The sequence below is a fragment of the Equus quagga genome, chromosome 1 (assembly GCF_021613505.1).
Source record: "Equus quagga isolate Etosha38 chromosome 1, UCLA_HA_Equagga_1.0, whole genome shotgun sequence".
Classification (NCBI taxonomy): domain Eukaryota; kingdom Metazoa; phylum Chordata; class Mammalia; order Perissodactyla; family Equidae; genus Equus; species Equus quagga.
This window is the reverse complement of record NC_060267.1, coordinates 102,547,256-102,570,070: the sequence shown is the minus strand read 5'-3', so window position 1 is coordinate 102,570,070 and position 22,815 is coordinate 102,547,256. Positions and strand designations below refer to the sequence as shown.

At 52.9% G+C, this 22,815-nt stretch overlaps 1 protein-coding gene across 1 annotated transcript in view; it reads right to left on the bottom strand.

Annotated features, from left to right (window-relative positions):
- The window catches only part of FGD5 (FYVE, RhoGEF and PH domain containing 5), a 110,524-nt gene that overhangs the window by 8,080 nt on the left and 79,629 nt on the right, over positions 1-22,815 (bottom strand). The window contains exons 9-18 of the mRNA XM_046664857.1: positions 21,702-21,752; positions 21,033-21,091; positions 14,278-14,349; positions 12,995-13,063; positions 7,413-7,496; positions 5,714-5,793; positions 3,517-3,616; positions 3,037-3,174; positions 1,994-2,123; positions 1,023-1,153 (exon numbers count right to left, since the gene is read on the bottom strand). Of these exons, the coding sequence (XP_046520813.1) occupies positions 1,023-1,153; positions 1,994-2,123; positions 3,037-3,174; positions 3,517-3,616; positions 5,714-5,793; positions 7,413-7,496; positions 12,995-13,063; positions 14,278-14,349; positions 21,033-21,091; positions 21,702-21,752 (914 nt within the window). The remainder of the gene's footprint in view (positions 1-1,022; positions 1,154-1,993; positions 2,124-3,036; positions 3,175-3,516; positions 3,617-5,713; positions 5,794-7,412; positions 7,497-12,994; positions 13,064-14,277; positions 14,350-21,032; positions 21,092-21,701; positions 21,753-22,815) is intronic.

Below are 22,815 nucleotides of genomic sequence, written 5' to 3'. Positions count from 1 at the left end.
TGTGAAATGATATCTAAGAGAAACTAAGTGGAAAAAATGTATAGAAGATTGAATATAACATGTTATCTTTTAGATAAGAAACCAGAGGATTTATGAATGTACATCTTTATTGTATATATGCATTAAAACTTCTGGAAGGATCCATAAGAAGATGGTGGTTACCTCTGGGAGGTAGAACTGAAGGAGTTCGGGGCAGGAGAGAAGCTCACTTTTCATCATATATTCCTTTGTGCTTTTTTGAAATTTTTTTTTTACCATGTATGTGTTAGTCCCAAGATTTTTAATATGCAAAAGCAATTAAATTAATGGACAGAACTGTCTCCATTTAAATTTTTCATCCCCTAACACATTTTTAAGCCTGCTACTCGATAATGAATATTAATGGACAACTTGGCAACGGCTGATCATACTGTTTCGACAGCTCATATATTCATGGGCACACGTTGGTTTGTGGTTGTCATTAGAATACAGACATATAATTTGGTCCTATTTGCAGGACGGAACTGAGTTGAGCCAATCCTGCGGTTTCCTGCAGAGAGTCCCATGGCCTCCAGGGGGCTCAGCACCTGAGGCTGCTGGGAGCCACAGGGTGAGAGAATGGTTCAGCTCAGAGGTCTGCCCAGGAGGGCCAAGCCAGGACTCCAGCTGCTTTAGTTGGAGAAGCCCCAGTGACCCCTGAGTACTAGGTTGACACTACGGGGCAGGAGACCAGGAAAGGAGAAAAAAGAAAGAGTTGGAGGGGAGAGGGAAAGAAGGATGGGGAAGACATCTTCTAGCACCATCTACAGCCATTTCAGGTCCTGCCCTCTGCCACCAAGCAGGCGTCTTCTTGGTCACACCCAGGAGACATGCCCTGCCCTTGTTAGTAGTCAGTCAGTCCTCATACCGGAATGTCTCCCCCTGGGGATTGTCTTTGTCCTGAAGTCTGGTCAGGATGGGGCAGGGGGTCTGACCCTGTCCACTGAGGACAACTGTGAACCCGCCAAAGCCCCTGCCTCCCACAGCAGCCCCACCTGCCTTACCTCCGTCAGGGCGGAAGGGACCTTCTTCTGCTTCTTGAAGGTCGAGGGGCTGATGCTGTGGAAGACGGCCGAGAAGGCACTGCTCGAGAAGCGGGGGGAGGACAGGGGGAAGCTCATGCTCACGGGCCGCTCTGTAACCAAGATAACCGGGGGTAAGAGAGGTGAGCGTCCACGGGACAGGCACACATCTTGTCTTTGGAACACTGATTCCTGTAAAATCAGAGCTCCTGGTCCCTCCCAGGATGGGAACCAGCCTCACCATGGGGGTCATGAGTGACCAGAAAGATGGCCACACTGCATTCTGCTGACACGAAGACCACAGGGGCTAGGAGGGAAGGCCGCTCCTGGGTGCTGGCTAGCCCTTCTTCTCCAGGTCTCCACGAGGCTGGGGCTCGGCTGTCCTCTCTGACGGCCTTGGGTGGCCCCAGGGAGGAGACCTCTTTGATTTTAGGCCCAGGATACACTTGCTTTCCCTCTGGCCTGACCCTGCTGGAGCAGAGCCCGTCCCCTGAGCACAGTCTCTCAAAGGCCAGCTCAGCTTCCTCAGGCTGCTTTATCAGAGGACCCTCAGCCCTTCCCTGACCCACATCTCTGCCATCCATCTCACAATCCTTATCCCAAAACGGTCCCACAGAACACAGGCGTGCACAGCACTCTCGGAAAGAGGGCCGCTATGGCAAAGGAAACGTGAGCACCCCGCCTACTGTCCCCTTTGCAGAGAGGCACCGGCCCAGCGTTTCCCAAATTCAGCTCCCACAGAACCCTTCTTCTGGGAGCACCCATCGATTTTCTATGGAAACAACATTTTGGGAAATGGTACCCCAGGTTTGAGTTTAAACCCCTATTTCCTCCTTGAGGGCTGCTTTTGTCCCGAGCCCCCCCCCAGGAAAGGAGTTTCAGGCACCAACCACGAACCAGGGAGAAGCCATGCAGGCCACCTGGAAGAAAGGTGAAGGTGGTCCCCAGGGTACCTCTCATCAGGCCTGGGACGTCCCCGCCTCTCTTCTTCAGCTCCCCATAGCAGCCATCGCAGACCTTGGCCATCCGGTCCTTGAGGTACTTCAGAGGGTACTTGTTTCTCGAACAGTTCCGGCACACGATCTGCAGGCCCGGGTGGGGATGCATCTCAGAGCACATGCAGGGGACCAGCATCCTCTCTCCTCTGCCGACCCGCCCCACCTTCTCCAGGGACCCTGTGTCCTGAGCACAGCTCATCATGTTTCTATGCAAGTGCTTGTCTGTTTTTCTTTTTTTATTGAGATATAATTAATATACAACATGATATTAGTTTCAGGTGAACAACATAATGATTTGATATTTGTATATACTGCAAAATGATCAGCACAATAATTCTAGTTAACATCCATCACCACACATAGTTACAAACTTTTTTCCTTGTGATGAGAACTTTTTTTTGGCGCCTGAGCTAACATCTGTTGCCAATCTTCTTTTTTTTTTCCTCTTCTTCTCCCCAAAGCCTCCTAGTATATAGTTGCATATTCTAGTTTCAGGTCCTTCTGGTTCTGCTATGTGGGACGCCGCCTCAGCATGGCCTGATGAGTGGCTCTAGGTCCATGACCAGGATCTGAACCCCTGAAACCCTGGGCCGCCAAAGCGGAGCGCACGAACTTAACCACTTGGACAGGGCTGGCCCCCCCATGAGAACTTTTAAGATCTACTCTCTCAGCAACTTTCAAATATGCAATACAGTATTACTAACTCTAGTTGCTGTGCTGTAAGTTTACCTGTTTTTCTGATGAGCCTGTGCCCTTAACCACGACACGGTACTTCTTCTCAAAGGACAATAACCACGTATGCTAGGATTTTCTTTTGAGAGTGTATGGTGTAGCGGGAATGGGCCTGAGATTTGCAGCTCTGGTTTGAGGACACACCTCGCAGAGTTGGCATGAAGATGCCCTACCCTGGGCCCAACACGCAGTGGCTGCTGGATGCCCCTGAATCTCCACCCCATGCCACCCCCATGCACACACTCCACCCAGACAGGGTGACTCACCTTGCCACAGGCATGGCAGTGATGACGCCTCAGGGTGAGGGAGAAGTCACAGCCGCAGTTCATGCACATCATAACGTGCGTGACGGGCACCAGGGTGGGGGGCCTCTCCCCCAAGCTGACCCCCAGCCTCTCGCGCATCTGGAGCAAAGTATTTGGGTGAGCAGTGTGGCCAGGAGACTGGCTAGATGGGCACCCTCTTCCCTGTATGGGGTGTGTATGTGTGGGGTGGGGTGGACTCTAATCTATACCACCCCCTGCATCCTCCAGGATGCTAATCTTGGGTTAGAAACAGCCAACCGGAGGTGCTGTAGTCCGGTTTGCACAGTGACGGCCCCTGAGCTGGCAGGAGCGTATGGAGGGGAGGAGGAGCAGCCAGTGCCCTGACAGGAGGAGCTGTGAGCCTCCTGGGTGTGCGGGGCCTGCCCAAGGAAACCCAGGGCTGTGAGGCAGTGTCAGGCAGGTCCCAGGACCCCCACTCACCTCCACGCTGTGGTGGAAGGCAGCCAGCGCTTGGGCCTTGTAGTCCTCGGGGAGGGCTCTGCTCAGACAGCCGTGCCACTCGTCCCGCTCCGCACAAGAGCTGTGGGCAGGAGCTGGAGTGAGCGCGCGTGCTCCAGGGCTCTGCTTCCTGACTTCTCAGGGTGGCCCAGGTCCCGCTGCCCCTGCCCCCTCCGCTACACCTGAGCCTCTCTCAGTGTCTGAATCCCACCAGCAAGCACTGGGCCACCTGCCAGATGGGCCGAGGCTCACAGTCTAGCACCTCCATCTACTAGCAGGGCGGCCAGGACACTGCTCCTTCCCCCACAACATGGCGAATCAACACTATTCCTCTAACTCCAGGGCTGCTGTGGGGATGAGATGACGTGTGGGATGAGGCAAAGCACTGTGCAAAAGCAAGGGGTGTCAGGAGGCTCAGGGGGCTCCACCCTTTAGGAGGGATGGCCTGGCGGAGCGGAGGGTTAAGTACCATTGGGCGCTAGGGGGATGGATGGCAGCTGGCAAAGATCGATGTCCCAGTCTCTCCACCTTCCTCCTCATTTTCCCACGTAACTTTCCAGACACTCACTCATCCAATAAGTCAACTTCCCAAGCCGCTCTGTGCCTGGTGGGGTTTCCTGAGTGGTGAGAGCCATGCCTGGGCTGGGAGCTGCCCCGGAGGGGCAGCGGGGGGACATTCTCACAGTGCCCACTAGGTGGCGCTCCCACCCCGCAGTAAGTGTGCCCCTGTGGCAAGGGAGAAGGGACCAGTCTGACCTAGGAGGGAGGGAGTGGGGCGGGCAGCCAGATGCCATGTCCCTAAAAAGGAGATGTATAGGTCTTGCTGTCCGCTGGAAGCTTCAGCGTGAAGTATGTGGGCTGCCAGGAAGGTGACTGGCTTGTCAGTGACAGTGGTTCCTCAAGGCCTCACAGTTGGATAAACAGAAACCATGCCCTGAATGTCCTCAGGCCCCTGACTTTAAGGAGAGGAGAGGCCATGGAACCGCACCCAGGTGTCACCTCCTCCGGGAAGCCCTCCCTCAATCCCCTAGATGGGTGGGTCACTCCCTGGAATTTCCAAGGCTTCTTCTACCCCCTCAGGCAGTAGGTAGCAGTGGATAAGAGCTCTGGGCCACACAGTACCGCGTTTGAACTCCAGTTCTGCCTCACGTAGCTGTGTGACCTCTCTCTAGGCCTCAAGTCCCCATGCGTGGCAGGGGCTGCAAGCCCCACCTCCAAGATGGTGATGAGGGTCAGAGGATGTGCCCGAGACCTGGCAGGTGTTACCCTTGTCATCACTACTGTTAATTATTACAGCAGTTATGTTCTGCTTTCTAACCAGTCACCACTCTCCCACCCATAACGTACGCTCCTCCCAAGCAAATCAGGATTTAAACTGCTTGTGTCCTCAGCCCAGGACCTGGCAGTGAGGAGCAGCTAATAAACGCCCAGTGAGCACATGCAGGTACAAGAGAGCATGTGCATCCGTGTGCATGCATCCTCTTTCATGCCCAGAACCACCACCCCACAAAAGGGCACGGCTGCCACCCCAGTGTCACATGTTAGCTGAGAGGGAAGACAAGCCTAGGAACACTGTCCCACCCCCACCAGGCCCAGAGCGGCCCCTGGCAGGAGCCACGCCTCCCGGTTCCGTTCATGAGCCCTTGAAGCCAGCTGCCTAAAGCCAGCGGTGAGGGCTCCCTCAGAAGGCACAGGCATTTCGGATGGAGAGGCCACACGCACAGCAGGGAAAGCTGAATGATGCTGCTTTCCCTCACTCCCCGGACACGAGAGCCTCAGGGCAGAGCCTCAGTGAACCCCAGTGCACAGTGCCTTCTTCACTCGCCCTCACCTCTCACATCGCTGCAAAGACCTGGGATCAGGAGGGCTTTACAACCGTGAGATGCTGTTACTGTTCTATTTAAACAACGTGCTCTAGAAACCCCTGAAGTTTCACGTAAAATTTTATGTGCATGTATGTTTTTTCTGGGGAGAGAAGTCACAGTTTTATCGGATTCTCAAGGCAGTCTGTTAAATAAAAATGGTTAAGAAGCACTGAGAAGAAAAACAGTCCTTTGATCCAGAAGGATACCAAAATAAAAACGATGACACACTCAGTATTTGTTATTCCAAACTTTCCCACCTTTAAAATCCTGCCCCTTTACCCTCCAGACGCGCCCTCCTTCCCGCCTCCCCGTACCTCGCAGACAGAATCAGGCAGGACTCAGCAGTCTCGATCTTTAGAGCGTAGGGCACCTTCTCCATCACAGGGCGGCTGACCTGGAAAACCAACAGCAGCCCTCAGGGTCGGGGCAGGGAGGGGCAACCACAGACTGGATTCTTCTCCTGTCCTCTCCCTGCCCCTCTCTGGGCCTGAGTTTCCTCATCAGGCAAACCTTTCTGTGATGGCAGATGCTGTGTGTGTGTGTGTGTGTGTGTGTACACATGTGCTCGCACATGTGTGTGCGGGCAGCCTGGCTGCCAACTCAGACTCCGCGGTCCTTGGTTACCTGCCTACCCCGAGTCAGGCTGAGTGGCATCCCTCTCAGGGCCCAGCCTCCAGGAGTACTTTGGTGCTGGGCGAGTGCCCACTCAGTGGCCTCTCTCTCTCACGGCCTTCTGTAACTGGCTCCTCAGTGGAACCTTTGGTTCAAAAAGAGAACAAACCCCCCTGCTGAGAAAGGTGCTTCCTTCTGCCCCTTTCTCCTATAAAAGAGCCTCCGGGAGCCAGGGAGGCCCTTCCAAGGCCTCTCACAGCTCTCCCCCACTGTCCTCACTTCCGCTGCCCTCAGAAATGATGCAACCTACTGCTCCATTCTCCCACTTCAGGGTTCCCCTCCCCTCCCATCCCCACACTCTGCCAGAATTAATTTCCTCAAACCTCCTGCTCATTAAGACCTCAAGAATCCCAATCAGCTCCCAACTGCCCCTGCATTTAGGATGAAGTTACACTGAGCTGGACCACACATGACCAAGCCCACTTCCTGTCTCTCTGGCCTCACCCATGAGACTGTCCAGCTGGGCTGACATTTCTCTTACATTTAAGAAATATTTGTCACTCAAACAAATATCTGTATACTCATGTTCATAACAGCATTATTCACAATAGCTAAAAGGTGGAAGCAACCCAAATGTCCATCAACAGATAAATGGATAAGCAAGATGTGGTCTATCCATACAATGGGATATTATTCAGCCTTAAACTGGAAGGAAATTCTGACACATGTGACAACATGGATGGACTTTGAGGACATTATGCTACACGAAATAGGCCAGTTCCAAAAAGACAAACACTGTACGATTGCACTTATATGAAATATCTAGAGTAGTCAAAGTCATAGAGGCAGAAAGTAGGGTGGGGGTTGCCAGGAGCTGGAGGGAGGAAGGAAAGAGGAGTTGGTGTTTAAAGGGGACAGAGTTTCAGTTTGGGAAGATGAAAAAGTTCTAGAGATGGATGGTGGTGATGGTTGCACAACAATGTGAATGTACTTTATGCCACTGAATTGTATACTTAAAAATGGTTAAAATGGTAAATTTTATATTATGTATATTTTACCATGATTTAAAAAAATTTACTGAACACGCGCTTGTTCCCTCCCTCCAAGCCTTTCTTTATGTGTTTTCCTCCTCCTAGGACGCCCTTCTCTCTCCTTTCCCCATCTGTCCAAATATCATCCCCTCTAAGGAACTTAGCCCCCTCCTCCAGGAAGCCCAGCGTCACCATCCCTTCTCCCTGGACCACCTACAGTGCAATCCTGCTGTAACCCACAATATAGCCCCATTTCCTGGGGGCTTCCTCTTCCTGTGAGCTCCTAGAAGCAGGGAGGCTGTCTCCTCCTCCCGTGGGGTCTCCCTTCTCCCCACCCACCCACCCAGGCTGCCTAGCACCAGGCATTTACCTTCATGTTGGCCACAGCCAATGTGTTCTTCAGCCGGTACTTCCCGTCCTTCTGGGGATAGGTGTACAGCAGCACATCGCTCATCTGAGGAGAGGCAAACCCTGTCAGACGTGTCTTGGCCCCAGAAGGCTGCGCCGGGCTTCTGTCCTGTAGGATCACTGAGCACCGGATGCAGAGCACTGTGCTCCCCAGAGACTCCCCCAGAAGAGCAGAACCACACTGGGCTAAAATGTGAGCCCTTCCCCACAATCCCCCTTCCAGGGAGATGCTCAAGAGGAATAAATGCAGATGCTCACAAAAAGTCAAGTACTGGAATGTTCACAGAGGCTTTACTCCTAAGAGCCGAAAAGTGGAAACCACCCAAATGTCTGTCAACAGGTATAGGAATAAACACTGTGGTACGTCCACACTGTGGAATAACACATAGCCACCAGAAGGAAGGAACCAGTGACACACACGATGACACGGATGAATCTCAAAACCATGCTGAATGAAAGAAGCCAGACACCGAGGAGGATGGGCCACTTGATGGCATTTACGCAGAGTACCAGAAAGGGCGAGACCAATCTGTAGTGACGGAAATCAGGCCAGCGGTTGCCTGGGGCAGGGGCAGGGAAAGCGACTGCCAAGGGCACAGGGGAACTTTCTGGGGGGCTGGAAACATTCTGTATCTTCACCCAGGTGGTGGTTACATGATGACAGGCATCTGTCAATACGCACTGACGTGTTCGCTAAGATTGATGTATTTTACTCCAGGTAAATGAAGACTCGGTCAAGTGTAGTTAAGGGAGGCATGGAGGGAAGGAGGGAGGAAGCTCCTGGGGGACAGGGAGCTGTGGGTCCCATTCACCGCTGTACCTCTAGTGACGTAGCAGATGCTCGATTAATATTTGTTGAATGAATAAGTGAAGCTCCCTGCCTCCATGCAGGGCAGACAGGAAGAAACGTAATAAAAGTTACTTCGCCTGCTTAGGAGACAACTCGTGTTTGGCTAAAATGTTTAAAGTTTAAAGGAGGACGTGGCGCTCCGGGTGGTGCGGTGGGCTGTCAATCCCAACCCTGCTCTGTAGCAGCTGTGTGACTATGCACAGGCCGTTTCCCTCTCTGAGCCTCAGCCTGCTCACCTGTGAAGCGGGGGCCACCTCAGCCCCTACTTCTTAGGGACGGTGAGAGAGAAAGGCCCCCAGTGAGCCCTCCGTGGACGGGAGCCAGCGTAAACTAGGGGCACTGTGAGGACTGAGCAGGACGAGACAGCCGAGGGTCTGAAACGGAGCGAGAACTCCCAGTGAACACCTCCTCTCCCTGTAGGCAGTCGGCTGCGGCAACAGAACGGAGGAGCTTTCCCGCCCCCAGCTCTTCCTGGGACCCGGACAGCCTAGCTCGAGCAGGGCAGGAGACCTGGCACGCTGGGCCGCTGTGCCTTCTCTCCGGGCCTCGCTGTCTCCAACTGGAGTTGGAGTAAACCAGGCTAGAAAAAACGTTTCTGTAAAGGGCTAGAGAGGAAAAATTTAGGGCTTTGTGGGCCATACAGTCTCTGTCGCAGCTCCTCAGCTCAGCTGTTGTGGCCCTGAAGCAGCCCCAGACAAGCCACAAAAAACGCATGAGTCTCTGTTCCAGCAGACCTTATTAGCAAACCCAGGCGGCAGGCAGAGCCCCGGTTAGGGCAGCCTCCCAGCCCCTTCCAGCTCTGCCCTCCTAATGAGGACAAGAGCTGCCAGCCACCGGAGACTCACTCTGCGCCAGGCGCTGGGCTAAGCCCCTGACAGGAATGATGTCACTTCAGGCCCCCAACAATCCCATTAGGCAGGCATTATCATCATCATCCCCATATCACGGAGAAACCGAGGCACAGACAGGCTAGTCAACCTGCCTGAGGTCCCAAAGCTTACAGGTGGCAGAGCCAGGGTGGTGCCTCTGGCATGCTCAGGTGTGGTGTGGTGGGGGTGGCCACACAGTGAGTCCTGGCCCTACCTGGGGACAGTGACCAACCCCAGCACAGAGCCTGCCCACCCTGGGGACCGGCCTGGGCCACTCACCAGAGCAGTCCCGGCCTTTTTGTGGCTACCCCTCGAGCACCTCTGCCGTGTCAACTGCCATTAGCACCCTGAGGTTTTTTTTTTCTTTAAAGATTGGCACCTGAGCTAGAAACTGTTGCCAATCTTTTTTTCTTTTCTTTTTCTGCTTTATCTCCCCAAATCCCCCTGGTACATAGTTGTATATTCTAGCTGTGTCTCTGGTTGTGCTATGTGGGATGCCGCCTCAGCATGGCCTGATGAGCAGTGCCATGTCCATGCCCAGGATCCGAACCAGCGAAACTCTGGGCCGCCGCAGCGGAGCACATGAACTTAACCACTCGGCCACAGGGCCGGCCCCCAGCACCCTGAGGTTTTATGAGCGGTTCAGGACCAGGCTGCCTCCTAACTGCCTGTGGTTCTCCTCTCCTCTTCAAAGCCATGTTTTACAACCCGGATGTGGAGGAAGGAAGAGGAATTCTTCAAGGAGGAGTAAGGGGGAATTTCTCACAATAATGAGCCACCAGTGGGCAGCCCCACCCACTGCTTGAGCCACGGTGGCAACCTCTCCATAGCATCACTGAGTCCCTCGTGCGCTGGTGAGCAGACGCCCTGACTCTGTTCTGCAGTTAAGGCTATTTTATGAAACTGGCACCTTAGGAGGAAGGAAAATCCTCAGGTGTGTTGGCCATGGCGCCCCCTGCCTCAGGAACTGTCTGTCCATCCTCTTCTCCTCTATCCCTCCAGCAGATATTTATTGACACCTGCTCAGTGGAAGGTGCTGTGCTGAGAGAAGAGACGCAGACAAGAAGGGGACCCAGCTTGGGATCCTGGGGAGCCTGTGGACTCATCATGACAGGGAAATCGGAGAGACCTGGGCTTATCATTGTGACTGAGAGAGGGGCCACGATGAAGATGCCGGAGAGAGCATGGCGGGGGGGGTGGGGTGCAGGAGGCTTCCACAAGAGGTGACACTTGAGCACTGCTTGAGGGGGTAGCAGGGCAGAGAAGGGCGGTTCTCAGAGAGCCCGGTGTCGGAGGGAAGAGGTGAGGACAGAGGAGGCAAGAGGCTGGGTGTGGGCAGACTGGGGAAGATCACGATGCTGTGTCTGCATTCAAGGTCCCTGTGAGAGGCATAGGGACAAGCAGGGCATGGCCAGAGGGGGTGGCCAGGTGGGGAATGGCTGGGGGACCAAGACGGAGCTCCCTGTGCTCCAGCTGCTGCTGTACACGTTCCCTCACTTACAGGAGGGACTATCACCCCCACTGCAAAGACAAGGGCACTGAGGCTCGGAGGGCATGTGCCACGGGGCTCATAGCCAGGAAGTGTCAAGAGCTGGGATGTGAATCCAGTCTGTCTGACCCCAAGGCCCGTGCTCCTCATCGCCATCCTGGACAACCTCCCTTTTTCACCCTGGAGAAGAAAGGACTCAAGGGACCCACTCGCGGGCTCCATCTCTCCACAGGGCTGTGTGGGGCAGATGGAGCTGACAACTCTGCAGCTCTAGGCAGAGGGAGGACCCGTGTCCCACGGGGCAATTGTCAGAGGGAAGGGAGGAAACTGTTAGCAAAGAAGCTGCTTCTGTGTGCCGGGCACATGAGTCCCCTCATTTAATTCCCCAGACCACCCAGTATTTCCACTCTCCTGGTGGGAAACCCGAGCCTTGGACGCATCCGTGACTTGTCTAAGGTACAGAGAGGCCGAGCGTCCGGGCGGGATCGACCAGCTCAGTCTGGCTCATTACCACACAGACGCCCCTAAATCAAGGGTATGGACTTCTTCTCGAGAGAAAGAGTTTTCAAGTATTTGGACTCTAATTGACACAGAACAAGGGATGGCTTCCCCCCCCCAGATTCTGAGATCCACGACAGGCCAGGGGTCACATCTACACACCAGCACAGATGCTGGCACACAGAAGGAGACAGATAATTGCTGAAGAATGAAAGATGCCACCACAGACAGTAAAAAAGCCTATCTAGATAAAGGGACTCAAGCATCTGGAGGGGCTCTGAGACCCTCCTGAGAACTCAAATCTGAACCGTCTACTGCCGGCTCTCACATCCCTCTCAAAGGCCCCGGGGATCTGCTCTCTTGCACTGAGTGAGGGTGAGGGGTCCTCAAGGGAGGGACCAGCTGGCTGTTAGGAGGGAGGACAGACTCTGAACTTGGTTCACCCTGTGCTCCACGTAGGGAGGGGGCACCCTCTGAGGCTGGGCCGAGGCCTCGGGACACCAGCCATGGAGGCCCAGCAAACCCCACAGGCAGCCAGAGACTCTACTTTGTCACCAGGGCTGGGACTTCTCTACTCAGTACACTCGCTGTCTTTGGAATTCAGCCCTAAGCGGCCCCTCTAGGGCTGGGTCTATTTGGGGCGCAGCAGAGACCCGACTCACGAGTGGAAGGGCCCGTCTGCAGCTGAGGATTTCGAGAGGCTCACTGAGGTCCTTTCAACACCACGCCTCTCACGCCCATCCTTTCTTATGCTGTTCCTACTCCTGAAATGCCCTCCCTTCCTCCCCCTGACAAACTCCTATCCTTCCTTCTGGGTGTAACTCAGGTATCATTTTCTCCAGGAAAAACACAAAACGCTGAGCACGGCGTGTAGCACCAGTAAACACTCAAATGTCAGCTGCTGCTGCTGCTGTCATCTTGTTCCCTGACTCCCCAGACCCTCCTCTTCGCTTCCACAGCCCTGAGATGCCACCTCATTCTCATAACTCAGTATTTACAGCCGACGCTGCAGGTCGAGGGCAGAGCGTGTGACTTCTACCTCTCTGCTTCCCGTGCGCGGCACACAGGCGACGCTCAGTGAGTGGCTGGGACAGAGTTCGCAGACACTTACTCAAGCCTACTGTCTCTTCACATGCAATTCTAACAAAGTGCAAGGAGGCTGTCAGGGGCAGCCCCGATGCATGGCGACAAGGGGTGAGAGAGCAGAGGGAAAAATGATGCCCAGCAGACAAAAGAACATAAGAGGCAAAACAACACAGGGGGTTGCCAGATTGGGGCAAAGAGCTGCTTGTAGCTCCACAGCCGCCGATGGTGACGTTCCTATACCCCAGGCCTGGACACACCCTGGGATTCCAGACTGTGGCTGCAAATCATCAAAAATGTGCATTATACTCCGTCCTGTGCACAGTGGAGGCAGTGCTGGACTGGGGTCCCAACCCCGGATCCTTTCCGGGCCTCAGGCACCAGCCTCCTGGGAGATCTGGCCAAGTGGCGCTCCTTCCTGGGTCTCAGATTTCTGTCGTGTTAGGTAAGGCGGTGGGACAGTCATTCCCCATTTAAGGACTTCCCAGTTTTAGGACGTCTAAGACGGGGACGTGGGTAATTGAACTTCGGCAACATCCCATTCCCAGTCACTCGGATAATAAATGAGGGACAGACTGTGGTTTCCGAGGGGAAGCTCTCAGCCTTCTGGAAAGCTCAGCTGTCCAGCATGGTCCTCATCATGAAGACTCAGGCCTGCTCTAGCCCTCCCCCGCTTCCAGCTTCCTTGAATGCTGGCTGCAGCCAACTGCATGAACTCGCCAGGCCCGGGGCCTGGTTTGGGGACAGGAACTTACCAGAAACAGGTGCCGGGGGCGTCTGTTCTTCCCCGTTACTTTCATCAGGGTCCCTTCCTTCAGAAACTCCTGTGGGGAGAGAAGCAGACCTCAGTGGTCAGGCTGATGCCTTCTACTGCCCTAGAGAAGGGTGGGGGGAGGCCTTTGAGGGGGAAACTTAAATTAGGACGCCTCCTAGAGTACCAGAGAGCAGCTCATGGGTGAACTCGTAGCCTAAGAGACGCTCCGCGTTTGCTAGAGCAGCTCTGGAGACAGGCATCTCGGCCTTTCAGGAGTGCTCCACCTGGAACTACATCAACCGCCAGCCACTGTCGTGGCCAGAGTGGTCCAAACAATGACTCCCTCCCTGGTTTGCTGGCATGAGCAGGCCATTCAGAACAGAGCCTCTGAAGGTTTGCTAACACAGCTGAAGACCTGTGAACAGTTGCTACAGCCCCCTGAATTCTGGAGGATGCAAACAGATGTTTAATAAATATTTACTAAAGTGATGACTCAGGCCAAAACACAAAGTGTGACTTTACAGAATCTCAGAGCAGTGAGATCCCTGCTAATTTTGAGGAAAATCTCCTGAGCACAGTCTCTCATTGCTTTGTCTCTTGTCCCTCATGGACTGTAACAAGTAAAAAACATATTTGACTATATTTTTCTTCTCCCCAGAACCCCTGTACATAGTTGTATATCCTAGTTGTAGGTCATTCTAGTTCTTCTATGTGGGACACCGCCACAGCACGGCCTGATGAGCGGTGCATAGCTTCACGCCCAGGATCCAAAATGGGGGACCCAGAGCCGCTGAAGCAGAGCACGTGAACTTAACCACTCAGCCACGGGGCCAGCCCCCACACTTGACTATTTTTGACCTGAGTTGTATGTTTTCTATTTGGAAGCTTAAAAGTGGGTAAATCTGTCTCCTGAAAAACATTATTTTTAAGCTGCTTTGCTGGGGCTCTTGAGAGAGGGTTTTCCTGATTTCCCAGTGACACTGGGCTGAGCTATAAATACTTGGCATCTTCTTCTGAGAGGAGAGAAGAACACAGGGGACACTGAACCCACTTCTGCACTGCTTCTTTAACGGCCCTGAGAGCAGAAAAGCCCAGGGAGGCCGCCTGTGGGCCCCGCGAGTCCAGCAGAGCCCACGCCCTGCCCGCCCTCCCCCCAAGGGTAAACAGCACCTGCAGCCAGGCCTGTCTGGGGCCAGCCCAGCTGAACAATGGGCTTATCAGAGCCTCGCCCGCCTGCCTGCCAGGCCGCCCTCTGCCCCTGCCCACGGCGACAGTGGCACTCACCCTTCCTGGCTGGAGGAGATCCCCTTGGCCTCTAACGCTGTGCTCAATGTGGACCAGCTTCTGCAGGTTTTCCTGTGGGCAGGAGCAGGGTAAGCGGGAGACAGTCAAGGCCCCTTCAAGGGGTCTTATCTCTTCTGTAAGGGGTGGCATTGCTTCCGCTTCAGAGGAGGAAACCAGAGCCCAGTAAGGCCTTGCCCAAAATCTGACCTCCTGTCAGTGGCAGGATTGGGACCTGAGCCTGGGTCTGCAGGGTGCCAAGTGTGTGGACTGCCCATAATCAGGCTAGTCCCTCTGGGCCTGGGATCTGACCCTACCATCTTTCTGTGTGCCACAGGGATGGTCACTCAGCCTCACTGTGCTCTCTGGCCCACCACTCCTACCCTAAGCCTGTGTCCCCCATAAGGCTTGGAGCATCCAGACATCAGTAACTCAGAGGGAACAGATGCCCAAGGCCAGACTGTCTCTCTGGGCTGGCATCCCAGGATGGGGCCTCTGAGGGAGAGTAACCAAGAAAACGCACCACCTGGGGAGAAAGCAAGTCCGTGCTCCTGGACGTTATAATAAGTGTGCCTGGGAGCTCCTTGTCGGGCCCTCACTGGGTTACCCACAATAGGTAAGTGACATGCCTCCCTCCCCTCTGCCCAGCATGCATAGAAATAACAAGCCCTCACCCCATGGGGTGGGTGCCCCCTGAACCTTATGTAGCGTCAGGTTCTAAAGTTACCTATGAAGGTGAAAAGCGTGGGTAGAGAAATCACCTTGAAAAGGCCTTTACACTGTCCATAGTTTTGGGCATAAAATCCTACATAGTAGAAATGCATAATAGTCATTTCATTTCTGCTTATGATGTAGAAAGCTGCAAGAGAACAATGCCCCCACCCTAACAGTGAGAAAAAAAACAGATATTCTACAAAATCATAACTTTTCTTACATCTACTGGAGAGCTAAAGTCACAAGGCAACTAACCGAACCGATTTCTGAAGACTGACCAGCCCCTCTGTGGAGACATGAGATGGACCAACTGCTGCACCCCGGCAACACACAGGAGGACAGGTGGTCTGCACAGAGGCGGGTAGGAAGAACGCAGCTAAAATGTTAATGGATTCTTAAAGGTCAAGTGTGGGCTGCTGGGACAGCTTAGAATAACAAGGAGCCCCAGACACAGGTGACATCTGCAGTCACTTGCAAGCTTTTTTCCAAGAGTTTATGCTGGGTGCTCACAAGGAAGACTAGGGGTAGGGTGGGGGCCAGAAAGAGCCCCCCTGAGTGGTGAAGGTGTTCAGGCTGTCACTGGAGGGGCTGGCACAAAACTCGGCCCACTTCCTCAGGCCCCTCTCTCGTGCAAAAAATCTTCAGCCACTAGGGGAGGCCAGGAACCCTCCTACTCCCAGAGCCCAGGCAAAGATCCACCCACTGCTTCTGGGGAAAGGGCAGAAGCAGAAGCTGTCTGCCCCCAGGAGAGGGGGAGGTGTAACCCTTCAGGCCCAGGATTGTGTACCAATATAAAGCAGAAACCTGTCTAAGACATGTCGCAGACACAAGGCAGAATTTGGCTGCCATGCAGGGGAGGGGCAGGAATGCTGAGAGAGCCTAGCAAGCAGGCCCTGCTGAAGACTGAGGCTTGTCAGGAGAGCTGGGACTTACGAGGCTAGCACTGAGGAACAGGAAACAGGAGTGTACCTCCAAGACAGGGCAAGAACATGCAGAGAGATCCCTTCTGTGGTGCAGGGACTGCTGAAAGCTGAGGATGGGGCAGAAACACGAGAAAACTCTCTGGCACTGCGGCCCCACAAACAGCACCAGGTAATGGCAGCCCCTTCTGGAGGAGCATGAAGACTGGGGGCACTGAAGGTCATGACAGTGACAACAGAACCCAAGCTCAGCTCAACTACTGACTGGATTGACTCACCTCCACTCCCCACATGAGTGGCATGACAGAAAAGAGGACGCCCACTTCTGGGGGTGCACACCATGCCCCCAGTCTCTGCAGGTTCTTCTACACTTAACGTCTGGCATTCCACCAAACATTACGAGAAACACACGAGAAACAAATAAGAAAAAACCCCAACTCACTTGCAAGAGATAAAGCATTCAACGAATCCAGAATGAAAGGTGACACAGACATTGGAACCATCAGACAGGGACTTCAGAGTAACTATGATTCTTATGTTAAAGAAGCTGGTGGAAAAGGTGGACAGCATGCAGGAACAGATGGAGAATTTCAGCAGAGATGGAAACTAGACAAGAGAGTCAAACAGAAATGCTAAAAATAAAAAGTATGATATCAGAAATGAAGAATTCTTTTGACAGGCCTAGCAGCAAATTTAACCCAGCTGAGGAAACAATTAATGAATTCAGAGACAGATAAGTAGAGATTATCCAAACTGAAACACAAAGAGAAAAGAGTGTGGGGAGAAAGGGAAGAAAAGAGCATCCAAGAGAATTTTCCAAAATCAGTGAATGACAACAAAGATCCAGGAAGCTTGAGAATCACAATGGAAAAAATACCTCCCCTCCAAAAAAACCCCATGCATGTTTAGATATCATAGTCAAACTTCCAAAAGTCAAATGTAAAGAGATCTTGAAGGCAGCCAGAAAAAAGGGACACATTACATAAAAAGGATAAATATAAACATTACAGCAGATTTCTTATCAGAAATTATGCAAGCCCTAAGACAGTGGAGTGACATCTTTAAAGTACTAAAAGAAAAAATCAGTCCACCCAGATTTCCATGCCCAGGAAAAATCTCTCTCAACAATGAAGGTAAATTGACCAATTAAGTAAATGGATGGTGGGTGCTGGGAGCCAGATGTCTCACTGTCGGAGTAGAAATTTACAGATAAGCAGAGGAGGAGGCTGGAATGATCCATGTGGTAACGATTAGAAGTGGAGACGTAAGAAAGAACTCACATTTAGCTTAATAAAGATATAGATGGTTACGTACAGAAAATTTATAGATACGAGTATACAGATGATTATCATATACACATATATGTCTTTGTTCTGTCAGCTAAGATGACCTAAAAGAAATGGTACCCCAGTAGCAATGAGCACACCTAGTGCCCAGATCTTGGTTTCTAACACCATTATCCAATTAAAGGAACCAGAGCTCCTTGGAGAAATCACGTTCTAAGACTGGGGCAGGGAATATATAAGATGAGCCTAGAGCATCTTGTACTGCCAGAAAGTAAGGAAGTGTTCAAAAAGCGAAAAAATAGGGGCTGGCCCCATGGTTGAGCAGTTAAAGTTCTGTGCACTCTGCTTTGGTGGCCTGGGGTTCGCAGGTTTAGATCCTGGGTGTGGACTGACTCCACTCATCAGCCATGCTGTGGAGGTATTCCACATACAAAGTCCAGGAAGACTGGGACAGATGTTACTCAGGGCTAATCTTCCTCAAGGAGGGGAAAAAAAAGGAGGATTGGCAACAGATGTTAGCTCAGGGCAAATCCTCCTCACAAAAAAAAAAACCAAAAAACCCCCCAAAAACAAATAAAAAATTCCCAAACCCATATTGATGAGGGTATGTGATGGGGTACAGGAACCAAACGAAAGGGCTCCCAATGGCCAAAGTGGAAACAATGTGAGAAATAAAATAAATAAAGCCATATGGGATTATGACCCAAAGCATAAAATAAACATCCACGAATCCTTACTGATACAAATGATTATTTATAATGAGTGAATTCATTACTAAATGAGTGAGAAGAGACAAATCTCCCATGTGGAAGAATCCCAAATAATTTAGGTAGATAGTCTGCCCTCGAGTATGGGCTGTGCATAGTGACTTTCTTCCAAAGAGGATGGACAAGGCGGTGTGTGTGCGTGTGTAAATTTACTGTGGAGAAACCTGACAAGCACTACCTCAGCCAAGTGATCAAGGTCCACATCAACAGCCATAAATCATGTTGCTGGTTCATACACTTCATATGAGGTGATGAAAGCGGTACTTTACTTCTGTGATCTGCTTCCCCGCAAATCATACACCCAGTCTAATCATGAGAAAATCCCAACAGAGAGGCATCCTACAACAGACCTTGCCAGTATTCCTCAAAATTGTCAAGGTCATCAAAAACAAGGGAAGTTTTTGGCCTGGTGGTTAAGAAGGCGTGCGTTCAAATCCAGCTCTCATGTTGAGAGCTGAGTGATGCAGGGCAAAGCAATTCAACTCTTCAGGCGTCAGTTTCCTTACTGGTGAAACTGGGCTGACGTTACTTCCCTTGAGGGTTAGAGGAGCTCATCTGGTATGGCCCAGCACTCAGGAGGGGCAGCTGTGATCACGATGAGTAAGGAAGCTGCATGGGAATCTGCTACACCCCTTCCCAAATTTCCCACTTCCAAGACTTTTCCCATCCTGTCTTCGGGACTCCTCCACTTATTCCCCGCCCTTCATCACAATGTGAGGCTAGCAGGAGGGGAGGGCTTTCCTGGGTCTCAGCTCTTAGAATCATGCTTCCTGAAGCTTCTCTGGTCACCTAATAGTTTTCTGTTAACAGGCTGCTCTCAGAACGGATTGACCACTTGGCTTGGCTGTCACTACTCTATTCCAATGAGCTTAATGGTGGTGTTTCAGACCAGGTGTTTGGTAGATACGTGGGCCCTATTTTGGATCAGCGGGGTCGTGGGATCGGGCTCTTCCTAGAAATCATACCTCTGGCTTAGCTACCTTTGTGAGGAGTTGTGGCAATGGTTTGATGTGAGCATAAAGCCCAAGTGGACGCTGCCGCCTCCAGGAAGCCTTCTCTAGTCTTCACAGTAAGTACTTTCCAGATTCTACTGAAGGCAATATGGAGGCATGGAAAGCTTTGGGAAAAGGAGGAATGGTCTCATCAGACATATTTTCATAGGATCATTCTGGCTGCCAGATGGAGAACAGAATGGCCGGGGTTGGGAAGTAATGAGGCCTGAGCTGGGTGGTGGCCATCAGGAGGGAGAGGCAGAGCCCCGACCCATCCCTCAGGGACACTCACGGCCACAGAGCTCTGCCTCGGGGGCAGGCTTATCTGGACTCGCCTGTTCATGGCCCAGGCAGAGTGCTAGCTGGATCCAAGCAAGCACGGGGCGGGGGCCGCTGGTCCGGAGCGGGCCCAGGGCGGCTGTCCAGGCAGCTAGAGAGACAACCGCCAGCCTGTGCTTCTTGGGGCAGCACCCAACCTCGGCCTTGGAGAAGCCAGGAGGGCATCTGGCTGTCGCCGACTCCGGTCGCTCCTACACGAGGGCGCTGCGTGCAGGAGCTCATTGAGAAGACACAGCCCTTCCTGACTCGCTTTACTTGTTGGTAGCAGAGGCATCCCTGGCTAAAGGGACGTGTAAAGACCCCAGCCCATCTGCTGCTGTGTCAGGATGCAGCGCTGGAGCTGAGAGCACCTCTGCTTTTCAGCTGCATTGAGAGAAACTTCATGTACTTGTAAGATGCCAAAATGACAAAGAGCTCACAGACATTAGACGGGAAGGAGGACTCGAGGACAACGACAGTTTGACCTACCCTGATTTTCACACTCAGCTGGGTCAGGCCTCCATCCCGAGCCCACCCCATCTACCAGGTGCCCTGACCTCCCTCCCCAGACTCTTGTCCCACCTCAGCTGCCCTGTTCCCACTCCGCGTCCCCAGCCACGCTGGTGATGCTCTGAACTCTCACACGTCCTACACTTTCCCATCTCCATGTCTTTGCCCAGGCCGGGCCCTCTTCTGGCACCTTTTCTCCCTCCACATTCCTGGCACATGCACAGGTCCTCCCTCCAGGGGCACCTCCCATGTCATCTCTTCTTCAACCCCAGGTGGAAGGGATGTCCCCTTCTCTGAACCTTGTTAGCATTTAATCTCTCCCTCACGATATTTATCATGGTTCTTCCTGTCCACAGATTTACTGCTCCACTAAGCTGTGATTTCCTCAAGGACTGGGATGATGTCTTCTCTCTGTATCTCCAGTCCCCAACACAAGACCTGACACACAGCAGGTGTCCCACAGATGTTACTTCCCTTCCCCTTCCACCTGTGGATGACTCACTAAGAGCACTCAGTGTACCTGCCACAGCAAAGCTGAGCAGCTGCTCAGGACATATACTACCCTCACTCCCCTCTCTGCCTGTAGAAGACATCACTAACTGATCACTGAGCTAGGACTCAGCCTCAGAATCATTCTCAACACAAAGCTCTAGCATATTCACAACTCAGTGCAGCAGAAAATACGTGGACACAAGTAACAGTGGTAACCAACGGAATAGAGTTGGGATGGGGAATAAAGCTGGCCATCCGAGGCAGAAACCCAGGAAACCTCTGATCAGTGTCTAACAAACACAGAGTCACACCCTGTCAGAACCAGCTCATGTATTCTTGTAGATGAGTGGTTCTTAATCTTTCGTGGGCATAGCAGTTACCTGGGATGCTTGTTAAAAACGCACATTTCTGGACCCTAGCCCTGGGAATTCCGACTGGGAAGACCTAAGGTGTGCCTAAGAATCTGTAGTTTACAAAGCACTCCAGGAGCTGATGCAGGCAGACTCAGACCACAGTCAGAGCACTGCTTATGGACAAGACTGTAGCTTCTCTTATTGTTCGAGCGACGAGGCCCAGAGAGGGACACACAGAATCCAAGGTCACACAACTAGTGTCAAGGCCAGAACCCAACGCTCTTTGCAAGAAAGATGGTTGCCTGCAGCTGCCCCGAGAAGTGCAGCATCACAAGGCAGACCTGGGCAGGATGGAGGGGCTCCTGGAACCCGCACCCGAGGGAAGGCGCCCAGGGGCCAGACTTACCCCTTGCTCCATGCTGTCGTTGGCGCGGTCTGTGACTTTGGAGATGAGGGTCAGTGCACCTGAGGGAAAGAGGGCAGAGAGCTGGGCCATCTGGGGACGGCCAGTCTAGTGCCACTGTGCTCGCCCCTTCCCTGTCCACTGCCCCCGCCCCTGCCCCTGAGGTCACTGCAGTTTCAGGGCCTTGTATATGGGTGGCATCAATTGTTCCCGTGGCTGGGTCAGGTCACAGGCCCAATCCCAGCTTTGCCACTACTGCCTAAGTGCCCTTGACAGTGACCTGTCCACTCTGCGCCTCAGTTCCCCTGGCTGAGAACTGACTATGTTAAAATAGGGACTGCCCCGGCAGGTTGCATGCAGGGTCAGCCACACAGAACTGGCAGGAGGCAGGGAGACTGCGGTGAGGGTTTAGACCTGGCAGCACCTCCCATCACCAAATTCTGCTCACCCCCTCCTCCTCCGACGGAACATCAGCCCGTCCCAGGGAGTCCCCAGGGCTGAGGACGAGGGGGAATCATCCCAGAAGCCCTGGGGGCTTCACGTCCACTGCCCCCCCAGCTGGCAGGACGGGGGCTACGTCCTGGGCCTGGGAACTGCTGTCGAGCCCAGAGTTGGGAGAGTGGGGCCGAAACAGGAACATGTCCCCTTCCTCCAGGTTCACGCGGGACTTACCTTGCGTGTTATCATACTCGGGCGAGTCCGGGCAAAGGTTATTCAGATAGTCTGCAGGCAGAACGAGAGCCAGGAGTCAGCGTGCCCTGGTGAGGCCTGCTGGCCACAGCAGGAGCCCTCCTCACTCCAGAGATGGAAGAAAAGTTCCAGAAGAATGGGGTGTCCACTCTCTCTCCTGTTAGCCCCATCACAACACCACACTAGCACAAAGCCAGGTCCCGGGTCCACCATCAGCATCACTGCCACCACTGCTGGTCACTCACTCATTCAACGAACGTCTACTGAGTGTCTGCCGTGGGTCTGGTACTGTGCTATGCCTTCGGGATACAGACATGGACGAAGCGAAACCCTGTCTTCAAAAGGCACACAGTCTACTGGGGGGAGACAGACGTGACCATCACGCCAGGAGAGTGTGACGTTAAACCCTTAAGATATTTGTACCCACCAGTCTCTGTGTGGGCTGGCTCCTCTCCATCTCACTCCTTATGGCAACCCTGGCATTCTCGCTCTCTCTTGAACATGTCAAGCTTGTTCCTACCCCAGGGCCTTTGCATTCACTCTTCCCTCTACCTGGCACTCTCTTCTTCCAGATCTTCCTATGGCTCATGTCCTCCCTTCACTAAGCTCTCCATTCGGTGTTACCTCCTCAGAGAGGTCTTCCCTGAGCACTGGAGCTAACACAGAGCCCTGTTCCCCTCCCCCTCAAACCTGCTTTGTTTTCCTCAGAGCTCTTCTCAGTGCATATGATGTTTTTATTTCTCTGTTTGTTTGTGAGAGTGTACGCTCCACGTGTCAGAGAGCTTGCCTGTTTAATCACTGCTCTGTCTCCAGCATCTACCACAGGGCCTGGGACAGTCAACGCTCAATAAACATTTGAATTAGATGAATGAATTCTCTGTCCCCTGGCTCTAACGTATTTTTCTTACAGGCTTGGTCACCACCTGCATGCGCCACATGCATATCTCGACGTGCGCGTGTCTGCCTCCCTCATTGGAACATCGGTTCTGCAGGCAGGGGTCTCTGTCCATTTGGAAGGCAGTTGGGCAAACAGGTGCGGAGCTCAGGACAGAGGTGTGGGTGTTTCTGGCAGGTGGAGGTAGGGGAGGGGATGACA